General features: G+C 43.0%; 1 protein-coding gene across 1 annotated transcript in view; it reads left to right on the plus strand.

The window, feature by feature from the left end:
• Nucleotides 1-22440, plus strand: part of LOC115150715 (rho guanine nucleotide exchange factor 10-like protein) — a 178176-nt gene that overhangs the window by 96047 nt on the left and 59689 nt on the right. Inside the window, exon 21 of the mRNA XM_029694267.1 lies at nucleotides 16452-16523. Coding sequence (XP_029550127.1) covers nucleotides 16452-16523 — 72 coding nt within the window. The remainder of the gene's footprint in view (nucleotides 1-16451; nucleotides 16524-22440) is intronic.

The following is a 22440-nucleotide window of genomic DNA, read 5'->3' on the forward strand; positions in this document are numbered from 1 at the left end:
AAACCGCCCTCAGAGGATGGCGGTTCTTGATCACGAAGGCAGCAGTGAGAGAAATGGGTGTGTCTGCACCTGGACACACAGCAGAATCCCTCCACGTCTCCTCCAGACTGAAAAAGCATCCTCCTCAGCGTCTCATAGGGCTCTAAGAGATCTAAGGCCATAAAGATTCTCAGAATAGTTTTTTCCCCCCACATTCCGTTTATAAGGGCATTATAAGGAATGAAGATGGTGATGGCTGGTATGCAGCACTAGAGCTCTTTATAATGCCTTTGCAGATTTCATTATGTAGTCTTTGAAGTGGATAGTGACAAGCTTTTTCTATTTTTTGTTGTTGAGGATTAGCTCCTGTAAACAGAGACTGCAACAGAGACTGCCTAATACACTCGATTAGTACACAGAGATCACTAGCCTCGCCAAGCAAGGTCACTGTTATTGGGTTTTTAAATCCATTAAACAGACGTCATGGCGAGACCATTTCAGTGCAGTGTAGACACATTAAACATGGTCACTGGGTTCTCTGCGCTTGTTTACTGGACTTGTTTTGTGTGTGTGCTGTGTGCTGTACATGTCCCTCTCGCTCTCTGTCTCATCCATCTTTCCTGCTGATGGGAGGATAAGAGAGGAGGCAGTGGCGTGTTCTACTACTGGCCCTAAAGGAGTGACTCAGAGTGCTGGAGATGAGTTTGTAGAGGGGCCATCACTACTGGTCTCAGGCTGTAAGTGTTAATGGAGTCTTTTTATAGCTCCGTTGGGTTTGAAAGATCTGCTGATTTATGACAATGACTCGAAGCTGTTATTTCGTTGGTGGAAAAGGTGGCTCAATTTGAAGGCTGTATGTGTGCTTGTCACCATGCCATAGATGACGTGCCCATGAAATAGGGATAAAAAAAAGAGGGAGAGAAAGGGAAAGGGAGAAAGGTGCCCTTTTCCCTGATGCAACATCCATCTGTTGGTTTATTTTTTTCCTCCCCAACATGTTTTTGGGTAAAGTCATAAGGATGACACCTTATGCAATCGCTCTCTTCCTCTGTTCTTCATGAAGGTCGTTCTCTTCCTTTCTGAGCAGCAGATATCATCCTCCTCTCTGATTTGTGGTGAACAGATGCCATAGCATGGATTAAAAGCTCTTCCTCAACACAGATCCGCTGGGACGTAGCAGGCTCCCTTTCTACTCTGCAGCGCTATCTCTCTGGCAAACATAAACACACAAACAGCGGGGTGAAAAAGTGCCTGTGCTTGCCTGTTTGAAAAGCACATTCCGTCCCTGCAGCCATTTTCCCCATCCCTCATCAAGGCTTTGCTTTATTAATTGCTAAAGCCGTAACCTCCCCAGCCCCCCTGTCTCACAGGAGCAGCGTAATTCATTAGGAGGGCTATAGATTTCTGGTGAAGTGGGGTTCATTTCAAACAGCCCTAATCTGTCACTTGTTTATTCATCTCCTTCCTCCTCTCTCCCGGTGTGTCACCCAGCGTCAGAGGACAACTGATCTCTCCACACAAACAGTCAGCCACTGCTCATCCCCACAGTTCAAACGGGACAAGGAGACAGGCCCTCGGAGGGAGGATTATGGGGATGCAGGAGGAAGTGTCAATCTAATTTCTCTGTGCTAGCAGGATCACAGCAGACGTGTCGCCTGGATACGGCTGGGCCTCCCGGTCAACGCGGTAGGGTCGCTGGGCTCAGAAAAAAAACACCTGCTGCAGTCCAGACACGCCTAGCCTAGGTTGTCACCGTCACCATCATGGGGACACAGTGACAGCACACAAGCTTCTACTGCTTAACACTCCCTATCAAAGAAGCACTCTTTACAGGGTCAGGGCAAGAGCCACACTTCTGGGTTTTAGAGAAAACAACTCACTGGGAGTTGTGGCTGTTCCAACATCTTAACCTAGATGTAGTGTAGACAGATACCAAGGTCTCATCTTTGTGGATCTCTTCATGTCAGTACTAAAGAGTATCAGATGCCAAACGTATTGAGCCAAGATAATGTTTTATATAGCTGGTGATAGTCTGCACAACTCCGCTACCTCAGCTTCCTGCTGGGTATATTGGGCTCCCCCCTGTGAGATTGTTAGTGTTGTTGCGGTCTGTAGAGTCTTCAGAGGTAAACTCAAATAGCACTGATGAAGTATATGAGTTTTATTGGAAATAGACCTAAAGTATGGCAATTAAATATATGTGAAGGTAGGATTAATCACGTGCTTTACATTATCATCCGTTCAAGCCTCTGAATGATGTCAACATCCTTATGAATACTCCCCAACTATATTAATGGATAGCCATAACACGTATGGTTTGACAGAAAATGTGGACTGTCTGGTCGCATTTGTTTGTGTGATTACCATGGTAGTAAAATGGTTATCACAACCCTCAGTTTTTCCTTGCTTAAAGCTTTTTCTGTCTGGCTTTCATCGAGCTGAGGAACACTCAACTCTGTTCTTTTATATCGAGGCGGAGTTGACTTTAGATAACTGCTAGCAACAACATTGAGTCACCATCAGTCAATTATTGTAAAAATTTAAATTGTGAAAACGCTAAGTTTGTCCTGTACAATTGCGGTCCTGAAATTCATACCTTTGATAAACTTTTAGCAACCACTGACTTTTTCCACATTTGTGTTGCTCATAGTACATACTACGTACTACATACTACGTACGTAAATTGAGATTCAATTGGATCCGTGTAATCCAGGATCCTTGGGACGTCCCTACACCATTGAAGTTGAAATTAAAAATGCTTAGGTAAGGGTTAAGGTTAGGGTAAGAATACGGGTTAGGGTTTAGGTTAGGGACGTCCCAAGGAACCCGGATAGCACTGACCAATTCAATTGGCGCACATTCGTGCTGAGTTGAGCAACACAAATTAGGAAAAAGTAGGTGGTTGTATTCGATAAAAGTTTTTTTTAGTAAGTATGAATTTCATCACCCCGCGGAAGGACCGCAGTTGTACAGGACAAACATAGATACAGCAGTGGAGGCTCCTCATATGAGTGAGGGGAGGACCATCCTCCTCAGTGAATTTCAGAAAATAAAATATTAGATAAAACTATACTAAATCTATTCACGTCACCAAATAATTTATTAAAACACACTGTTTTGCGATGAAGATCTACAGTAGCCTCAACAGCACTCCCTGGGGTAGCACTATGGTGTAGCCAGAGGACAGCTAGTTTCGGTCCTCCTCTGGGTACATTGACTCTAATATAAAATCTAGGAAGCTCATGGTTCTCACCCCCTTCCATAGACTTACACAGTAATTATGACAATGTCCGGAGGACGTCCTCCAATGTATCAGAGCTCTTGTAGTATGAACTGACATGTTGTCGACCTAATCAAAGGATCAGTAAATTAATCTAGTACGGAAAGAATAAACTACAGTAGGCTAGCACTGCAGTGCATACAATGTGCTAGTAGTTTACTCAAAGAAAGAGAAATAAGATGTATTTATTCAAAAATGAAGGAGAAGCAAGAAAGAGTGCTAGCTATATTAATTTATTGCCACTGGGGGCCATCGGTGTAACTGCTAAACTGCTTGCTGTACACTGTACTGCATGATTGTAGCGGGTTTATTAAAGCGCTAGTTCTAGTAGCTAGCTATGTTGACTATGACGTTAGCTAATATGGTGACAACGATGTAGGCTGTGTGTAGCGGTTCGCAGTTGTCGTGTCTTTGACATCATTGAACTGAAGACTTATTTTTAGTTTATCAAATCAATACTATGTAATTATTATTACATGATTAACTAATCAGGTAGATGTAATTAACTAGGAAGTCAGGGCACCAAGGAAAATATTCAGATTACAAAGTTATACTTTTCCTAATATAACGTTCAGATAGTTTAATATCTGATCAATTAGTCTTCTAATTAATGATGAATTGTTCTTTACCTCACGGTCTCATTCCAAACGTTGTAAATTGTTGGTTATCTGCACGAACCCAGTCTTCACTATGAGTCATCCATACATCAATTGTCTTAAATCATTTATTTATTAAAACCTGTTAGGGCTAGGGGGCAGTATTTACACGGCCGGATAAAAAAACGTACCCGATTTAATCTGGTTACTACTCCTGCCCAGTAACTAGAATATGCATATAATTATTGGCTTTGGATAGAAAACACCCTAAAGTTTCTAAAACTGTTTGAATGGTGTCTGTGAGTATAACAGAACTCATATGGCAGGCAAAAACCTGAGAAGATTTCATGCAGGAAGTGGCCTGCATGAAACACAAGGTGTTGTTGTTCTTGCCTCTGTTTATTGAAGACTCAGGATCTTAGCTGTAACGTGAGACTTCCTACGGCTCCCATAGGCTCTCAGAGCCCGGGAAAAAGCTGAACGATATCGAGGCAGCCTCTGGCTGAAACACATTATCACCTTTGCCAAGTGGCCGATCAGAGGACAAAGGGCTTAGGCGCGTGCCCGAGTCGACCCAGTGATTTATTTTCTTTCGTCTGTTTACCTAATTGCAGGATTCCACTGGCTGTTACGTAGGTGGGGCGATTTGGTGCCACCTACCCTAGAGAGGTTAACTAACTAAATAATCACAGAAATGCACAAACAAGCAAGTAGATATGGTTACAGGGAAATGATAGGGGAATGTGCCCTAGTGGGCTAAACCCGCATGGCGGCTTGGTGGACAAAAGGGAAGTGGGGGTCGACTGAGATAAAAGACACTACAAAGTTGATAATTATAACAATTAAATGCTAATCCTTTGCACATGAACGCTCACTCATTCGGAAATAATTGCAATCAATATATATATTTACGCTCAGTGTGTCGTCTTGATCTCTGTTGGAAAGTTTGTTTCTGTTGGAGAGTTTGTCCGCACACTCTCTCTCTCTCCTGTGGTTAGAATGGATAGTTCAGTGTAACATTCAGCAATGTTGTTAAAGAATAGATGTTTCGGCGGTTGCCGGTCTTCACGTTCAATGATACCGAATTCCTAGCTGCAGACTAGTAATTAGTATCAAAGATTTGTTCCTATTCTGTCGGTTAGATAGTCTCAGAGTTTAACCACGTGGTATGGTTAAGAATTCAGCAATGGGCTCAAACCTTAGCCCTCTCGTAATTGAGGTAAGCTTGGTCTCTACTCATACCTTAAGCCCTCTCGTAATTGAGAGAAGCATGGTCTATACTCAAACCTTAGCCCTCTCGGTAATCGAGGTAAGCTTGGTCTGAAGTGGGAAAACCCAGGTGGGGGTTTTATTTGGAACATAGAAAAGGGCTGTCCCATGACGCCAGGTCATGTCTGTGCTCCTGGGGGCGGGCCAATGACTTAGTGAAACTTTAAACAGAAATACAATTCTCTCACATTAACATCATTACATAGCATCACATCATTTCACAAATAGTTTCATTTTTACTCATTCATTTTATACCACAATTAGATGCAAGCCTCACAACTGAGACTCTGTTATAAACAGGGTTATGGTAATGTGGCTGTATTGTTTCACAAAATTGTACCAAATGGACCAGTTCGTAGCTGGCTGCTTCACCGACCTTTTATACATTCTCCAGAACATGAATATTTTTCAGTTCTCAAGTTCTGTGAGGTGGAAGAAATTCCTTTGTTTTCTCTATGAAACTCACTCTCTCTATATACTGTCTGGCCATGAGGAAGAATCTCCTCCAGGAATTTATGACCTGCCTAACAGCAACCTGGGTGTAGGAGAGAGAGAGAGAGAGAGAGAGAGGGGGATGGTGCAGAGAGAGGGGGATGGTGCTCGCTGTACCCAAAGAGGGCAACGTCATGACACGGTTATGGTGTGAAGGTTTGGGTTGGAAAGGTTTTCGCCTGGTTACAGTCCACAAGCAAAGGGAAAAGGTGAGCGGAGGAGAGCGCGTAGATATGAGAAGGAATTATACAACGAGCAAATGATCATGGTCTTTGTATGTGGCTGCTATGAAAGTGAATTATGTTTGCGGTGATCAGGCGTGTTGAGGAAGAGCTTTTATGTTTCTTAAACAGAAGCAGAAAGAACAAAACGGGGATAAACATACCTGAATTTGTAGAAACTTTTGCAACTGTTGGACTAATGATTACACCCTAGATCAGCTATATGCAGGCAAGCGTGTGCGAGGTGATATTGAATGTGTCACCTTGACAACTCAAATTTTTCTCTCGACCTATGTGGTAAACTTTCATTCAGAAGCTAGGTTGTAGCATTCTAATGATGGGTATAGGGAAAATGTTTGCATCACGTAGTAGTCTAAACCAATTGACGTTACATTGTGCTGGGTGAATGGAATATGAATGACAGTCATCCAATATGCTGTAATAGAAATAAGGCCATGCTTATTCAATTTGTTTTATCTTCCCTCAATTTAAACTGCACCGACTGGCACTGAGGTACAGGTAAGCGTTTTCAGAATTGACATTTTTTAAAGAATCAACTGATGGTGACTCAATGTTGTTGCTAGTGACCAGTTCTCAATAGTCAACTCCACCTCGATATAAGAGAACAGAGTTGAGTGTTCCTCAGCTTGCTTCCATCCATGTCTTGTCTTCTTTACTACACTCCATACCAACAGAGGACAGTGTGGTGCTGGTGTTCAGATGCAGGGGCAGCCTGAGCCGTTACACGGCTGGACTGCGAGGTCATCTACAACGAGGCTGATCTGTTGCTGTGACATTTAACATACTAATTACTGGAAATCATCCGTGCTCTAGCAATGCCTGGGAGTGGGGAAAGCCACCCTTGTCCTCAACCCCTCCACCCCAGCCCAGCGTCTCACTTCACTCTGTTCCTGTCAAGATAGCGCACAGCCACATTGTACAACCAGGATGGGAACACAACAGATGGGCTAAATCTTAGCCTACTTTTGCTTGATATAAAAGGAGACTAATGTGCCAGAATTATATGAAATCATTGCATCACTATAACGAAAACAAAGCAAACTAGTTCTGCATCCCACCCTGTTTCTGAATGTTCCTGTTGCATTGTTCCTGTCTGTTTGTTGTGTTGGTTTGTTCTCTCCTTCGATCTGTGTTTGTTCTCTCCTTCTCTCTGTTCTTCTCTACTAATTACTCGTGTCAGTCACCCCTCTACCTGAATCCAATACATGGCCCACTGCCAGATTTTACTAGAACACTAGCTACCTCCATGTAGAAAACTGAAAGACAAAACCAAATGTTTGAGGATAGCACTTTGTGAGAGCACCCAGCACAGCACCCGCTTTTGAGCACATAGTGGCTTATTGACTACCGTGTTCATATTCAGAAATGTATAAGTCGGCTTGTTTTTTTTTACATTGTCCAGAAAATGTATCAAGTCGCGGCTTACAAAAACAGAAAATGTATTAGTATTTTTGAGAGAGTCGTGCATTGAATTTCTGTTTTGTCAAGCCAGTCAGGCCACAATAGAATGGTACAGGGGAAATTCCAAACCCAGGATATTACTTGATTCTATGTAGAGACGCCTTGGCAACTGTGCCCACGTCCCACTGTTTTTGTCTCAGTGGGCACCAGAGGACCCTTTGTTCTGAGTCCCATGCCATCTGATCAGGAGGATTAAACCCTGTGCCTCCCGTTTGGTGCCATCCAGAACCCCTGTCGAGACGGCGTTGTGGTTGTGACATCTTATAGGTGGGCAGAGATCCCCATAGCCCAGAACAATTTGGCCTCATGCAGATAGATTTGTGCCTGGCAGAGAGAGGGAAAGATGGATGAAGGGAGAGATGGAGGGAAGCGATTGACGCCACAGAGAACTCTTGACCTGTGGTCCTCTTTTGAAACCTATTCATCGGGGGAGAGTCCATCGCTTTCATCCAGGCGAGTTGGAACCGCCCGCCATGACCGCGGGGACGGAGGGAGCGACATGCGGAAATTGCATCACATTAGTCGGACATGTTGCAATCGGTCAGCGAGCAGCTGTGAAGGACACAAGGAAGAGAAAAATCTGGGTTGAGTCACGAATATGAGTTTGTGATGTCCTGGCAATGTCAGGCTGCGCTCAGAGCAGAGATATGCAAAACCACTCTCCCACTTCATTCCAGTTATTGCCTGATATGATCTGTGGGATAGCCAAAGGAGACAGCCAATCGTTACTCTACAGTCAGTACTTATAAAATTGAAGGAGACATCCCTGGCCAGGCTTAATAATAAGCTGATAGCCATATGTTTAGCCCGGAGCTTTGACCACACTATGAGCTTAGCTACGGGTCAATGAAGAGTTAAAAACAGAAAGAGAGCAGCACCCTATTCAATGAGTTTCTACTGCTGCAGATGGTTTAATCATAGTCTTCCAATGACTTTGAATATTCTGAGTAATAGAGGGCTGCAAGCACAGCAGGTGGTTGACACTTTGATCTCTGTCCGTTGACGCTCATGGAATTTAAATCGCTGGATGACATCCAGCTCATGAAATGATAACATGAGCAGTGTGTCTCAACTTTGATCCTGCCATCCTTCTGGGTTAGATTCACTGGAGGATATTGAACAACTAACAAGCAAACACAGGTCTGTCCCATTGGTGGCAGAGACATGTGCTCTTATATCTCCCTCTCTAACTTTAAGCATCAGCTGTCAGAGCAGCTTACCGATCACTGTACCTGTACACAGCCAATCTGTAAATAGCACACCCGACTACCTCAACCCATATTATTACTTACCCTCTTGCTCTTTTGCACTCCAGTATCTCTACTTACACATCATCATCTGCACATTCATCACTCCAGTATTAATGCTAAATTGTAATTATTTCACCTCTATGGCCTATTTATTGCCTACCTTCCTACTCTTCTACATTTGCACACGCAGTACATAGATTTTTCAATTTTTCTTTTCTATTCTGTTATTGACTGTACGTTTGTTTATGTGTAACTCTGTGTTGTTGTTTTTGTCGCACTGCTTTGCTTTTCTTGGCCAGGTCGCAGTTGTAAATGAGAACTTGTTCTCAACTGGCCTACCTGGTTAAATAAAGGTGAAATAAAAATGTAAAAGTCTGGAAGCTGTCTTAGAGAGTCTCTATAAATACTGCCACTGACTGTGTGTGTGTGCCTGTGTGTGCATACACATGTGCACGCGTGTGTGTGTGTGTGTTGGTTTACTTTTGGGAAGGGGGCGTTACCTGACTGTCACTGTTCAATCCTAACCCTCTATTGATTACATCCCTGTGAGATAATCCACTGTGATTCCCTTGTACAGAATACTAAACATGTATCATGCAGTAAACACATCCTATTCTCCAGCACATGCTCAAGGCAGTTTGTGTGGATGGTAATGGTGAATTGCCACACAGTCTTGTCTGCATGTTCACAATAAAACCCCTGAAAGTCCTAACCTGCTCAGTTTGCTTTACCTGCAGCCATTCATTTCAGTTTGACTGGAAATTCAGTTCCCGGCCATCCTGACTGTAGCCTACGGCAATGGGAGGGTGCAGTGAGGGATGCAGTTGGGAGCAGGCGCCAGAGCCAGTCAATTATCAGTTAATAAACAGCGGAGGTTTTCTATTAGTGTCTGTTAGTGCGTGTGAGAGATTGCTATGTGGAATTGGGAGGGGGGCAGTGTGACTATGTGGTATTGAGCAGGAAAGGATAGGAGAAGGGAGGGGAGGGAGGAGGAGCTTTGCCTTGGGTGTATTATACCTAAATCCATTGGGTTGCTTTAACTGGGCTTGTTTTGTTGTTGTAATTCTGAGCTTAAATATATAATACATCTGCAAACAAACTCACAATTCTCTGCTGGGCAGGCCGAAACTGTAAGCTCAGGAATCACACTCTAAAAGACATCCCATCAGTGATGATACAGCACACTTTCCAATAAAGATAATCCATTACACAGACAATGCAAAGCCTGTTTGCTGCAGTGTGACTTCTCATTGATAACGTTACAGGTCCACTGGGTTCGATATTTGTGCCTCGTAGAAGCACGCCCAGCAATCTTCACACATCTAATGTGCAGTAAATGTAGACATAGTGGAGTATATATTTCACAGCGGCTGCACAGGAACTTAACTTTAAGGGTTAACACACACGTCCACCTGTGTTTCTCTCAGGAGGAGAACAACATTAATTGGTTCTGTCGAACCAGAGACAAAAGCCTGACAACACATGTAAACTGTATAAATAGTATAAAACATGGTTCTATTGTGTACTGTTACCAGTGACAGTACCTTCAATCACAGGCCAGATTATTGGCTTTGACAGCAAATGTTGATGCATATAACTGTTTGGCTGCCATTGATGCAATATAAAACATGAATAGTGACTATCATAGAGGGGAAGGCCAGTCCCTGATGATGTGTGTAGGAATATCTATGGCTATACATCCTTCTCCTGTTTTCCTAGCATGCTGCAGTGCGGCTCTGGCCTACACTAACCATAGTGTCAGTCTGAAGGCGGCATATGGACTGGCGCACCCTTGGGGTAATGGGTGGGGCAGACTCAGTGTCGGGCGTTGGGTCATTGGGAACCGGCAGCTGGGAGACCGCCCTCTCATCGCACCAACAAATCCCCCTTTAATTAGCTCACCTGCTGATCCTCTTCCCCTCTCTTCCCCACGTTCCCCAAAGTCCTCCATCAAATCTCCGCTCGATCTGGCTTACCTGCCTCCCTCCCTCCCTCCATCCACCCTACATCCTCCCCCATCCAACTGGGATCTTGTCTGCTCTCCTTGGCAGACAGCTGTAGTAGACGGTGAGGGAGAGTGGGCTGCTGACTGACAATTGCCTTAGCGGAACCTAGATTTTTAAATGGTTCCTCACTGACACCTTATTAGAATTGGCAACCTCAATGGCGTGTGCATCGCTGGAAACCCCACATGCTGCCTTTGTACCTGTCGATGCTTCCTGTACGTTTTAGGTGGAACTGGTTCACACCTTCCAGCATTATGATTTACATTATTGAGCGTCCACTAGTCATTGTCAACACTAAAGATGTGCATAATCTAGCACTTGCTGTCTGCATTTAGTTCAATTTGGTCAAGGGCCTAGCTATACACACACACACACACACACACACACACACACACACACACACACACACACACACACACACACACACACACACACACACACACACACACATATATAACTTTTTTTTAAATTTTACTAGGCAAGTCAGTTAAGAACAAATTCTTATTTTCAATGACAACCTAGGAACAGTGGGTTAACTGCCTTGTTCAGGGGCAGAACGACAGATTTTTACCTTGTCAGCTCGGGGATTCGATCTTGCAACCTTTCGGTTAGTCCAACACTCTAACCACTAGGCTACCTGCCGCGCCATACATACACACATATATACATATATACACATGCACACACACACACACACACACACACACACACACACACACACACACACACACACACACACACACACACACACACACACACACACACACATATATATCTTTATTTTTACTATTTACTATTTTTACTACAATGAATTAACACATAGAATCATGTAGTAATGAAAAAAGTGTTAAACAAATCAAAATATATTTTAGATTTTAGATTCTTCAAAGTAGCCACCCTTTGCCTTGATGACAGTTTTGCACACTCTTGGCATTCTCTCAACCAGCTTTATGAGGTAGTCTCCTGGAATCCATTTAAATTAACAGGTATGCATTGTTAAAAGTTAATATGTGGAATTTATTTCCAGCTTCACCTGAAATGCTATTCCAACAGCCTTGAATGTGTTCCCACATATGCTGAGCACTTGATGGCTGCTTTTCCTTCACTCTGCGGTTGAACTCATCCCAAACATCTCAACTGGGTTGAGGTTGGGTGATTGTGGAGGCCAGGTCATCTGCTGCAGCACTCCATCACTCGCCTTCTTGGTCAAATAGCCCTTGCACAGCCTGGAGGTGTGTTTTGGGTCATTGTCCTGTTGAAAAACAAATGATAGTCCCACTAAGCGCAAACCAGATGAGATGGCATATCGCAGCAAAACACTGTGGTAGCCATGCTGGTTAAGTATGTCTTGAATTCTAAATAAATCACAACAGTGTCACCAGTAAAGCACCATCACACCTCCTTCTCCATGCTTCACGGTTGGAACCAGACATGGGGAGATCATCCGTTCACCTACTCTGCGTCTCACAAAGACACTGCGGTTGGAACCAAAAATCGCAAATTTGGAATCATCAGACCAAAGGACAGATTTCCACCGGTCTAATGTCCATTGCTCATGTTTCTTGGCCCAAGCAAGTCTCTTTTTCTTATTTCTGTCCTTTAGTAGTGGTTTCTTTGCAGCAATTCGACCATGAAGGCCTGATTGACGTAATCTCCTCTGAACAATTGATGTTGAGATGTGTCTGTTACTTTATTTGGGCTGTAGTCAGAGGTGCAGTTAACTCTAATGAACTTATCCTCTGCAGCAGAGGTAACTCTAGGTCTTCCTTTCCTGTGGCGCTCCTCATGAGAGCCAGTTTCATCATAGTGATTGATGGTTTTTGCAACTGCACTTGAAGAAACTTTAAAACTTCTTAAAATTTCCGCATTGACTGACCTTCATGTCTCAAAGTAATGATGAACTGTCGTTTGTCACGTATGCTCCCTCTCCGGCCTTTAGGTCACCAGGCTGTTCGTTAAGCCGCACACCTGTCACCGACGTTACGCACACCTACGCATCGTCAGACTCACCTGGACTCCATCACTTCCCTGATTACCATCCCTATATATGTCACTCCCTTTGGTTCCTTGCAGAGGCTTCATTATTTCTGACTCTGTTTTCATGTTGGTGCGTTGTTTGTGTTTCGCGTTCATTGTTTATTTTATTTATTAAAACACTCACTTCCTGAACTTGCTTCCCGACTCTCAACGCACTCATTACATAATTTCTCTTTGCATATTTGAGCTGTTTTTGCCATAATGTGGACTTTGTCTTTTACCAAATAGCTATCTTCTGTATACTGTCATGGAAATTCTAGAGAGAGACTGTAGATCCTTTCAAACAACCTTATTATAAGATTTGCAAAAATTGAGCAGTCAACAATCCACTCAACATACAGTGTAGTTCAGAGTTGAAAGGTCAATGAACAGACGTTGGTTGAGATAATGCCAAGAGTGTGCAAAACTGTCATCAAGGAAAAGAATGGCTACTTTGAAGAATCTCAAATATGAAATATATTTTAATTTGTTTAACACTTTTTTGGTTACTACATGATTCCATATGTGTTATTCATAGATTTGATGTCTTCACTATTATTCTACAATGTAAACACCCAGGAATGAGTAGGTGTGTCCAAACCTTTGACAGGTACTGTGTGTGTGTGTGTATATATATATATATATATATATATATATATATATATATATTTGAGAGAGAGAGAGAGAGAGAGAGACAAATCAAACTCTGACTGTGAAAATTACCTGCAAAGGCCAGCGGTCTCCGGTGACTAATAAAACCCACTGTCTGCAGCCCACAAAACCAGCAGTATCCCATCGCTACGCTGCTGTCCCTTTGCTTCAGCTACCAGCCTCCTCCTTCTAACCGCAGGGCTTCCATATGGAGCCATATTATTACTGCCGTTTAATTACCAATCAAAAAACATCTCACTCCTCGTAGCTAGCCAAGAGGAATAGCGAGGGAGAGACAGGCAGAGAGGGAGAGAGATTGGAACACGTGGGCTCTATAAGCAGAGAGAGAGAAGAAAAAAGGGGAGGCAGAGCAAGAGATTGATGGAGAGAGACAGTGCATCTGCGTGATGAATGTGAATAGATGTAGAGAGACCGAGGGGATGTGGAGGAACGCACTCACTGGACAGATGGGCAGAAGCAGTCATCTGTCCAGCATAATTTTTGGGGGTGTGTTTTGTGTTTACAAACACACCCTGCAAGGGAGAGAGGGAGGGATTTGGCAAGTGAATGTTATAAATTACCCATGATTGATGTTTCCTGCCTTTTGGACAACAGTAAATGGCGTGCAGCATCCATAGCTGACCTCGTTGAGCCACATTCCCACCCCAGCACCACACAATTAGATGTTCCGTTTGCCACATGGCCCAGCATCACCACCAACAATAAACATTCCCTCACAGCCATGGCTATAGTGCTGGTCAGGGAGGCTGCATGCCGACAGTGCTTTGTCTCATGGGGACACCAAGATTGAGAAGCAGCTATTCATTGGCCGACACTGAAAGCTTCCAGGCCTAAGACTGCTGTTGTTTCTCTTATTCTCTGAATGTCTATTTCTATTGTTTTACTACTGACTCATAGATCTGAGAGCTGTGCTTAGCCAGTTATAGGCCTTTTATTGCAGCGATTCATACTGCTCCAACTCTGGACTGGTCTGTTATGGTCAAGGTAAATGTCACACTCAAATAGCACTTAAAGTCCTCCAGTGGATTCCCTGTTTTTCATGTACTGTATACTGTACCTTCCCAAACTTTTTAGTAATAGAAAATGAGTTGATGCTAAAGGTTTTTTTTTCATCATCCATTCATACCCAAATAAATTCTCATTCAGGAGCAACATAATGGCTACAATTGTTCTGCAGGTCCCAGGTACTAACTGTGCTCTTTCAATTGTGAGGGTGCAAATAGCACAAACCAAGTACATGTACATTTATTGTATGTGAGGGGGTGTTGAGAAGCAGAATCTACAGATGGCTGTGGGCAGTAGGTAGGAGAGGTCTGTGCTGTAGTGAAAGGGCAAGGGTGCTATTATAACAGTAGGAGCTATGGAAACCATGGTTCAAACTCTGACAAGGTACTGTATGTTAGCCCACTCTACCTATTTTAGACAGTCATAAAATGCCTTCGTTGCAGGAGGCCACTATTATGATTGACATCCTACCAAATGAAAAGCTTTAAAGAAACATCCTTTGTTTATTTCAACATGAAACAGTGCATCTCCATCAATTTCCCATGCCTGGTGCAATTTCTCAATGTGGTACTGTCATTTTGTCAGTAGGAGAACTGTGCTGTGAGTGCTGCTTGAAAGGAAGTTCCCAATATGAAAAGAGTGGCCTTTTTAGATGGAAAAACACCTGTCAGACTCCAGGGAAATAAACGTCACTCACAGGTTGACAACTTAGATCTGCTGGACATGGTAACACGTGTTGACGATGGAACACGTGAATTGATACCACACCACTGAGAAACGGGCCTATGTCTTGGCTGAATCTAATCCTCTTACAGGGCTCTATAAGCCGATCCAGATGTGTAGAGTCAATCCCAAGGGAAATCAGTCTCCAGCTAGAAGAGCAACTGTACCTAAACCATATGGGGATGAATATTTAATTATCTAAATGAACAAAACAATATATAATATTCAGTAGCGTTGCATGGGTAAAATCACTGGGGAAGCCAAGCCAGAAATGAAAAGCCATATTACAACCTTTGTGTTGTGATAAGTGCTTTGTTTGCTTTATAACCTGTTAGATTTATATGCCTTGTGACTGTGATATATAGGCCTAAGGCCGAGACAATAAGAAGAAACAGTGGCAGAATAAATTCAACCACACCTGTTTTATCACAAAACCAAAGACCAACCTCTGTCTGGTGAAGTCCACAAAGTGTATTGCATGTAACAAACAGTTGCATGACCTACAGCATGGTCAAGTTAATGTTTCCGACATTTTCGGGCTAATGATACTGAACAACTATTGATTTAGATACACGGAGAGTTACTGCACGTAGCAAAGAAAACAGAAGCTGTCTCCACTATTCCAGCACCATCATCAAATCATCTATGCTAATACAGTGAAAACTAAAAGATACCAAAAACAATTTAGTCCAATCAACATAAGCTAAATATGATTTGGCTGTCCATGGTTGTGATTTCTGTGTGTGTGTGAGTAAGTAGAAAAAACATGTTGACTCACCCTACTTGTAGAGAAATGCCAAAGCCATCCTCCTCTCTTTCATGTTGATGAAATAGTCTATGACTCCGTCATACAGTGCACGCTTTGAGTTTTTGTTGTCCTAGGCTACCTGGCTAAAATGCTTGCTCACTAGCCTAACTTCCTTTCATGGGCAATGATGAGTCAGCTACTTAACATCAGCCTACTACATTTAGCTACATATTGAACTTCCATCCTCTCAAGCCAGGGGCACTATGTACGAATTTACGAATGGATCAGAATCACCTTTATAATCATTGGCCAGAATGGAGAATTAAGTAAAACCACAAGTCCAAATCCTTATCTCCATGCATGGCTAATTTAAGAAACGGACAATTTTAGCTTGCTAGCTAGCCACCTATGCTTTCTCCGGTGAGAAATATTCAGCCTCTTGCGAATTGGCATGTCTATTTTCATCCTCTTACACTGCCCCCTCGGTCTAGACCCATCTAATTACTGGTGTCAAAGCAGTTAGTTACTTTCAGGAAGTTCCTGCTGCACTCTGACAACACAACAGAACTCTGGCCAGGGCACGACTCCAGATATCTATTCCCACAAACAAGTAGAGATGAGTTTGCCAGGGGGTACATTTTTGGGGGAAGCCTGCCTACACGTCACTGGTAATATTTTTTATTGCTTAATATTTGTTTTGTTTCCTTTTTAGCTTGAAGCTGCCCTTCACAATCCAGTACAGTTCTCTGCAGGGTGCACCTTGCTACCTCAAGGCTACCTCTGGGTGAGTGACACATGCAGTGCTTACAGGCACACACACACATGCACGCATGCACACAAACACACACATGCACACACGCATGCACACAGACATGCACGCACACACCAAAGTATTTAACAAACATTAACCACGACACCTTTTGATACTAATATCCTTCTGTAATATTCCATTTATATTGGCTGACCCTTCACTTTCATATACACTCTTAGTAAAAAAGGTGCTATCTAGACCTAAACGGGTTCTTTGGCTGTCCCCATAGGAGAACCCTTTGAATAACTATTTTTGGTTCCAGGTAGAACCCTTTTGGTTCCAGGTAGAACCCTTTCGAAACCGTTTTGGTAGTATACGAGAGTGTGGGAGAAAGAAAAGACTACAGAGGGGTTTTGTGATGAGTGGAGCAAATTTCAATGGCAGACAAAAGTGCCACAATCCCTGGACTTGTTGGAATTTAGCTGGATTTAAAATAGGACCACTTTCTGTGAAAAACCATGCCACAGAAAATCATCTGTTAATCTTAGTTTCATTTTTTGGTGCCCCTCCTTTCTGTGAAGAATGGGCAATTGATGGGGTAATCCTCCTAAAGTAGGTTGATAAATCAGGTGGATAAATTGGGTGGATAATGCCAGACAGTGGAAGAAGCCCTCTAGGACCTAGCTAGAAAGGCTGTGCTCCCTATCTGGGACTTAATTGTTTTAGTGGTTATCCTGAAGACTCTGAACTCTACTCACACAACTTACACTGACACCCCAACAGACACACACAGACTACATACGCCCACACACACATAACATTCACACACATATACAGACACCACACACACATACACACACACACACACACACACACACACACACACACACACACACACACACACACACACACACACACACACACACACACACACACACACACACACACACACTGCTGCTACTGTCTATTATCTATCCTGTTGCCTAGTCATTTTACCCCAACCTACAGTAAATGTACAGTACATAGCTAGCTCAATACCTCATACCCCTGCACATCGACTCGGGACTGGTACTCCCTGTATATAGCTATGTTATTTTCTATTTTGTTATTGACTGTGTACTGTATTTATTCCTTGTGTCACTATTTCTATTTCATTTTATTTTATATTTAACTCTGCATTGTTGGGTAGGGCCAGTAAGTAAGCATTTCACTGTTAGTCTACACCTGTTGTCTACGAAGCATGTGACAAATACAATTCGATTTTAGAGCACCCTTTGGGTTTGTATCCCAAAGGGCACGCTATTCCCTACATAGTCCAAGACTTTTGACCAGGACCAATAGGGCTCAGGTCAAAAATACTACACTAAAATGTTGCTAATTGAATGCCATTTGGGATGCATCCATGCCTTTTAGAGGACAATTATGTTTATGTGGAAGAGACTATGCTCTATTTGACCTTGAATATGCACCAGAAATCACAATAATAGTAGACTTTATTATTGCTGAACCTTGTTTTACTCCCAAGATTTTTTAGTTGAGGAGACCACAGCACGCTTTTCATTCACTCCACTGGTGCACCCAGCTGGCGCATTGGGCATGAACATAGGCTCTTTGGCCATCTTCCCCACTCAATGTACAGTCGTGGCCAAAAGTTTTGAGAATGACACAAATATAAATTTTCACAAAGTTTGCTGCCTCAGTGTCTTTAGATATTTTTGTCAGATGTTACTATGGAATACTGAAGTATAATTACAAGCATTTCATAAGTGTCAAAGGCTTTTATTGACAATTACATGAAGTTGATGCAAAGAGTCAATATTTTCAGTGTTGACCCTTCTTTTTCAAGACCTTTGCAATCCGCCCTGGCATGCTGTCAATTAACTTCTGGGCCACATCCTGACTGATGGCAGCCCATTCTTGCATAATCAATGCTTGGAGTTTGTCAGAATTTGTGGGGTTTTGTTTCTCCACCCGCGTCTTGAGGAGTGACCACAAGTTCTCTATGAGATTAAGGGCTGAGGAGTTTCCTGGCCATGGACCCAAAATATTGATGTTTTGTTCCCCGAGCCACTTAGTTATCACTTTTGCCTTATGGCACGGTGTTCCATCATGCTGGAAAAGGCATTGTTCATCCCCAAACTGTTCCTGTATGGTTGGGAGAAGTTGCTCTCGGAGGATGTGTTGGTAACATTCTTTTTTCATGGCTGTGTTCTTAGGCAAAATTGTGAGTGAGCCCACTCCCTTGGCTGAGAATCAACCCCACAAATGAATGCTCTCAGGATGCTTTACTGTTGGCATGACACAGGACTGATGGTAGCGCTCACCTTGTCTTCTCCGGACAAGCTTTTTTCCGGATTCCCCAAACATTCAGAAAGGGGATTCATCAGAGAAAATGACTTTATCCCAGTCCTCAGCAGTCCAATCCCTGTACCTTTTGCAGAATATCAGTCTGTCCCTGATGTTTCTCCTGGAGAGAAGTGGCTTCTTTGCTGCCCTTCTTGACACCAGGCCATACTCCAAAAGTCTTCGCAGATGCACTCACACTTGCCTGCTGCCATTCCTGAGCAAGCTCTGTACTGGTGGTGCCCCAATACCGCAGCTGAATCAACTTTAGGAGATGGTCCTGGCACGTGCTGGACTTTCTTGGGCGCCCTGAAGCCTTCTTCACAACAATTGAACCGCTCTCCTTGAAGTTCTTGATGATCCGATAAATGATTGATTTAGGTGCAATCTTACTGGCAGCAATATCCCTGCCTGTGAAGCCCTTTTTGTGCAAAGCAATGATGACGGCACGTGTTTTCTTACAGGTAACCATGGTTGACAGAGGAAGAACAATGATTCCAAGCACCACCCTTCTTTTGAAGCTTCCAGTCTGTTATTTGAACTCAATCAGCATGACAGAGTGATCTCCAGCCTTGTCCCGTCAACACTCAGACCTGTGTTAACGAGAGAATCACTGACATGATGTAAGCTGGTCCTTTTGTGGCAGGGTTGACATTTAGTGGAAATGTTTTTTGGGGGATTCAGTTCATTTGCATGGCAAAGAGGGACTTTGCAATTAATTGCAATTCATCTGATCACTCTTCATAACATTTTGGAGTATATGCAAATTGCCATCATACAAACTGAGGCAGCAGACTTTGTGAAAATTAATATTTGTGTCATTCTCAAAACTTTTGGCCACGATTGTACAGTACTTAAATAATAAATGAATAACAATGATTGAAGTGTTTTGCAATGTTTTGGCAACGTTGAGCTTGAGAACGTCAAGTGCTGCAGTTATGTAGGCCACATGTGTGACAGGTTGCAACACATGATTTATTTTTTATTTTTTTTATTTCACCTTTATTTAACCAGGTAGGCAAGTTGAGAACAAGTTCTCATTTACAATTGCGACCTGGCCAAGATAAAGCAAAGCAGTTCGACAACATACAACAACACAGAGTTACACATGGAGTAAACAACATACAGTCAATAATACAGTAGAAAAAAAATAAGACTATATACAATGTGAGCAAATGATGTGAGATAAGGGAGGTAAAAGCAAAAAAATGCCATGGTGGCAAAGTAAATAAAGTACCTACCTTGAAAGATCAAGTTTTGCAAACAGTCCAGCATCCACTGTTACCTACTATGCAATCATCACACAAAGCTTTTCAAACAGCATATATCTTCACCTAAGTAAGTGTTCTTCCCAAGCTACTTTATGTCACATGCCTGTAATTTATTTCCTAACAACATCCCAAAGTTAGGATTATTCTTTTTTGGAAGATACACAATATCATAATAAGAGCTAGTGGATCCATGAATAAACAACTGGTCGGGCGCTCTGCTCTCCTCTGCTCACTCCCCCACTCGTCTCAGATCTACCTCCCTGGCAGGCTTGTCAAATGAGGGATGACACTAATCATGTTAAAGTGAGATGGGCTGGTGGGATTTCTGCTGGCTTTGATCACAGCAATGCCATTGTTTCTAATCAGTCTGATTCACATGCATTTCCCTGCCTGTCTACATTCGCCGCTTCACTCCCCTTCTCTGACTGGTGTATTTCCCCCTTATACCATCAATGACCTCTCCTCGCTCCCTCGTCCTCAGCCACTCCAGATTTCAGACAAGTTCAGATTCATCCTCATGGTGTGTAACGTGGTAAACAAAGCGGGACTGAAACAGAATAAGAGCTAAGATTTTAGAATGAGTCATTGCCAACGTTACAAACTTCAGCGTTCACTTGAGCGTTCACTTAGCCTCACCACCAAGGCATGTCTATTTTCATCCTCTTACACTGCCTCCCTCGTTCCAGACACATCTAATTACTGCTGTCAGAGCAGTTAGATACTTTAAGGAAATTCCTGCTGCACTCTGACAAAACAATAGAACTCTGGCCAGGGCACGACTCCAGATATCTATTCCCACAAACATGTAGTGATGAGTTTGTCAGGACACAGTCATTTCACTGGGTCTGTGGAGGAATTGGATGGAGAAGGACAGGGGCAGTTGGATGTGTGGGTGGTTACGTGTAGGAGAATGAGGGAGTTGGGATTGCTTCAGGCTCTTGTTACACAGAGCCACTTGTCTTGAAGCTTTGTTTTCGGGGAGCTCGTCTCCGTAGTTTTCCCCATGTAACAGTCCATTATTTGCTCTGGCTCGCTAGCCAGAGCCCAAGGGACTTTTCCCTTCCAGATCAGCATGCTGATACAAATCTAACAAATGATTGCATGCAAATAAGGCCAGGGAGGGGAGTCGAAAGGGTCTAAAGACTATATTTATCCCAAGTCTTATTCACATAATGTGACTCCTGTGGAAAATCCATCTTTGCTATTCAGTGTCAGTTTTTGGGAGGGACAATACACTTCAGTTGGACAGTTGTATCAGTCCCATAGAGAGAAAAACAGCTTGTAGAATCCTGTTGAAAACCCATGACGACTTCACTTAATGATTGGAGAGTGTGATTTGGAGCCTCCTAATTGAAATTGCTACAGCTCTAGGTTTACCCCCTGCCTCTCTTCCCTTCCCTTGTAGTGACATTGGCAGGCTTGACACAAGGCCAATATTTGATTTGACTTATTATTTGATTTATTAGGATCCCCATTAGCCGACGCCAATGGCGTCAGCTAGTCTTACTGAGGTCCGACACATAATGAAAAGACCTTACAAACAAAAGACTATAATTTACACACACTACCGTTCAAAAGTTTGGGGTCACTTAGAAATGTCCTTGTTTTTGAAAGAAAAGCACACTTTTTGTCCATTAAAATAACATAAAATTTATCAGAAATACAGTGTAGACATTGTTAATGTGGTAAATGACTATTGTAGCTGGAAACGGCCGTTTTTTTTATGGTATATCTACATAGGTGTACAGAGGCCCATTATCAGCAACAATCACTCCTGTGTTCCAATGGCACCTGGTCCAAACTGTCCTTCTTTAGACTAGTTGAGTATCTGGATTATCAACATTTGTGGGTTCCATTACAGGGTCAAAATGGCCAGAAATAAAGACCTTTCTTTGAAACTCATCAGTCTATTCTTGTTCTGAGGCTATTCCATGCGAGAAATTGCCAAGAAACTGAAGATCTCGTACAATGCTGTGGACTACTCCCTTCACAGAACAGCGCAAACTGTCTCTAACCAGACTAGAAAGAGGAGTGGGAGGCCCCGGTGCACAGCTGAGCAAGAGGACAAGTACATTAGAGTGTTTAGTTTGAGAAACAGATGCCTCACAAGTCCTCAACTGGCAGCTTCATTAAATAGTACCCGCAAAACACCAGTCTTAACGTCAACAGTGAAGAGGCGACTCCGGGATGCTGGCCTTCTGGGCAGAGATTCGGCCCGCCTTTTCCTGTAGTCCACGATCAGCTCCTTTGTCTTGCTCACATTGAGGGAGAGGTTGTTGTCCTGGCACCACACTGCCTGGTCTCTGACCTCCTCCCTATCGGCCGTCTCATCGTTG

This window comes from Salmo trutta, chromosome 16, assembly GCF_901001165.1.
Source record: "Salmo trutta chromosome 16, fSalTru1.1, whole genome shotgun sequence".
NCBI classification, from domain to species: domain Eukaryota; kingdom Metazoa; phylum Chordata; class Actinopteri; order Salmoniformes; family Salmonidae; genus Salmo; species Salmo trutta.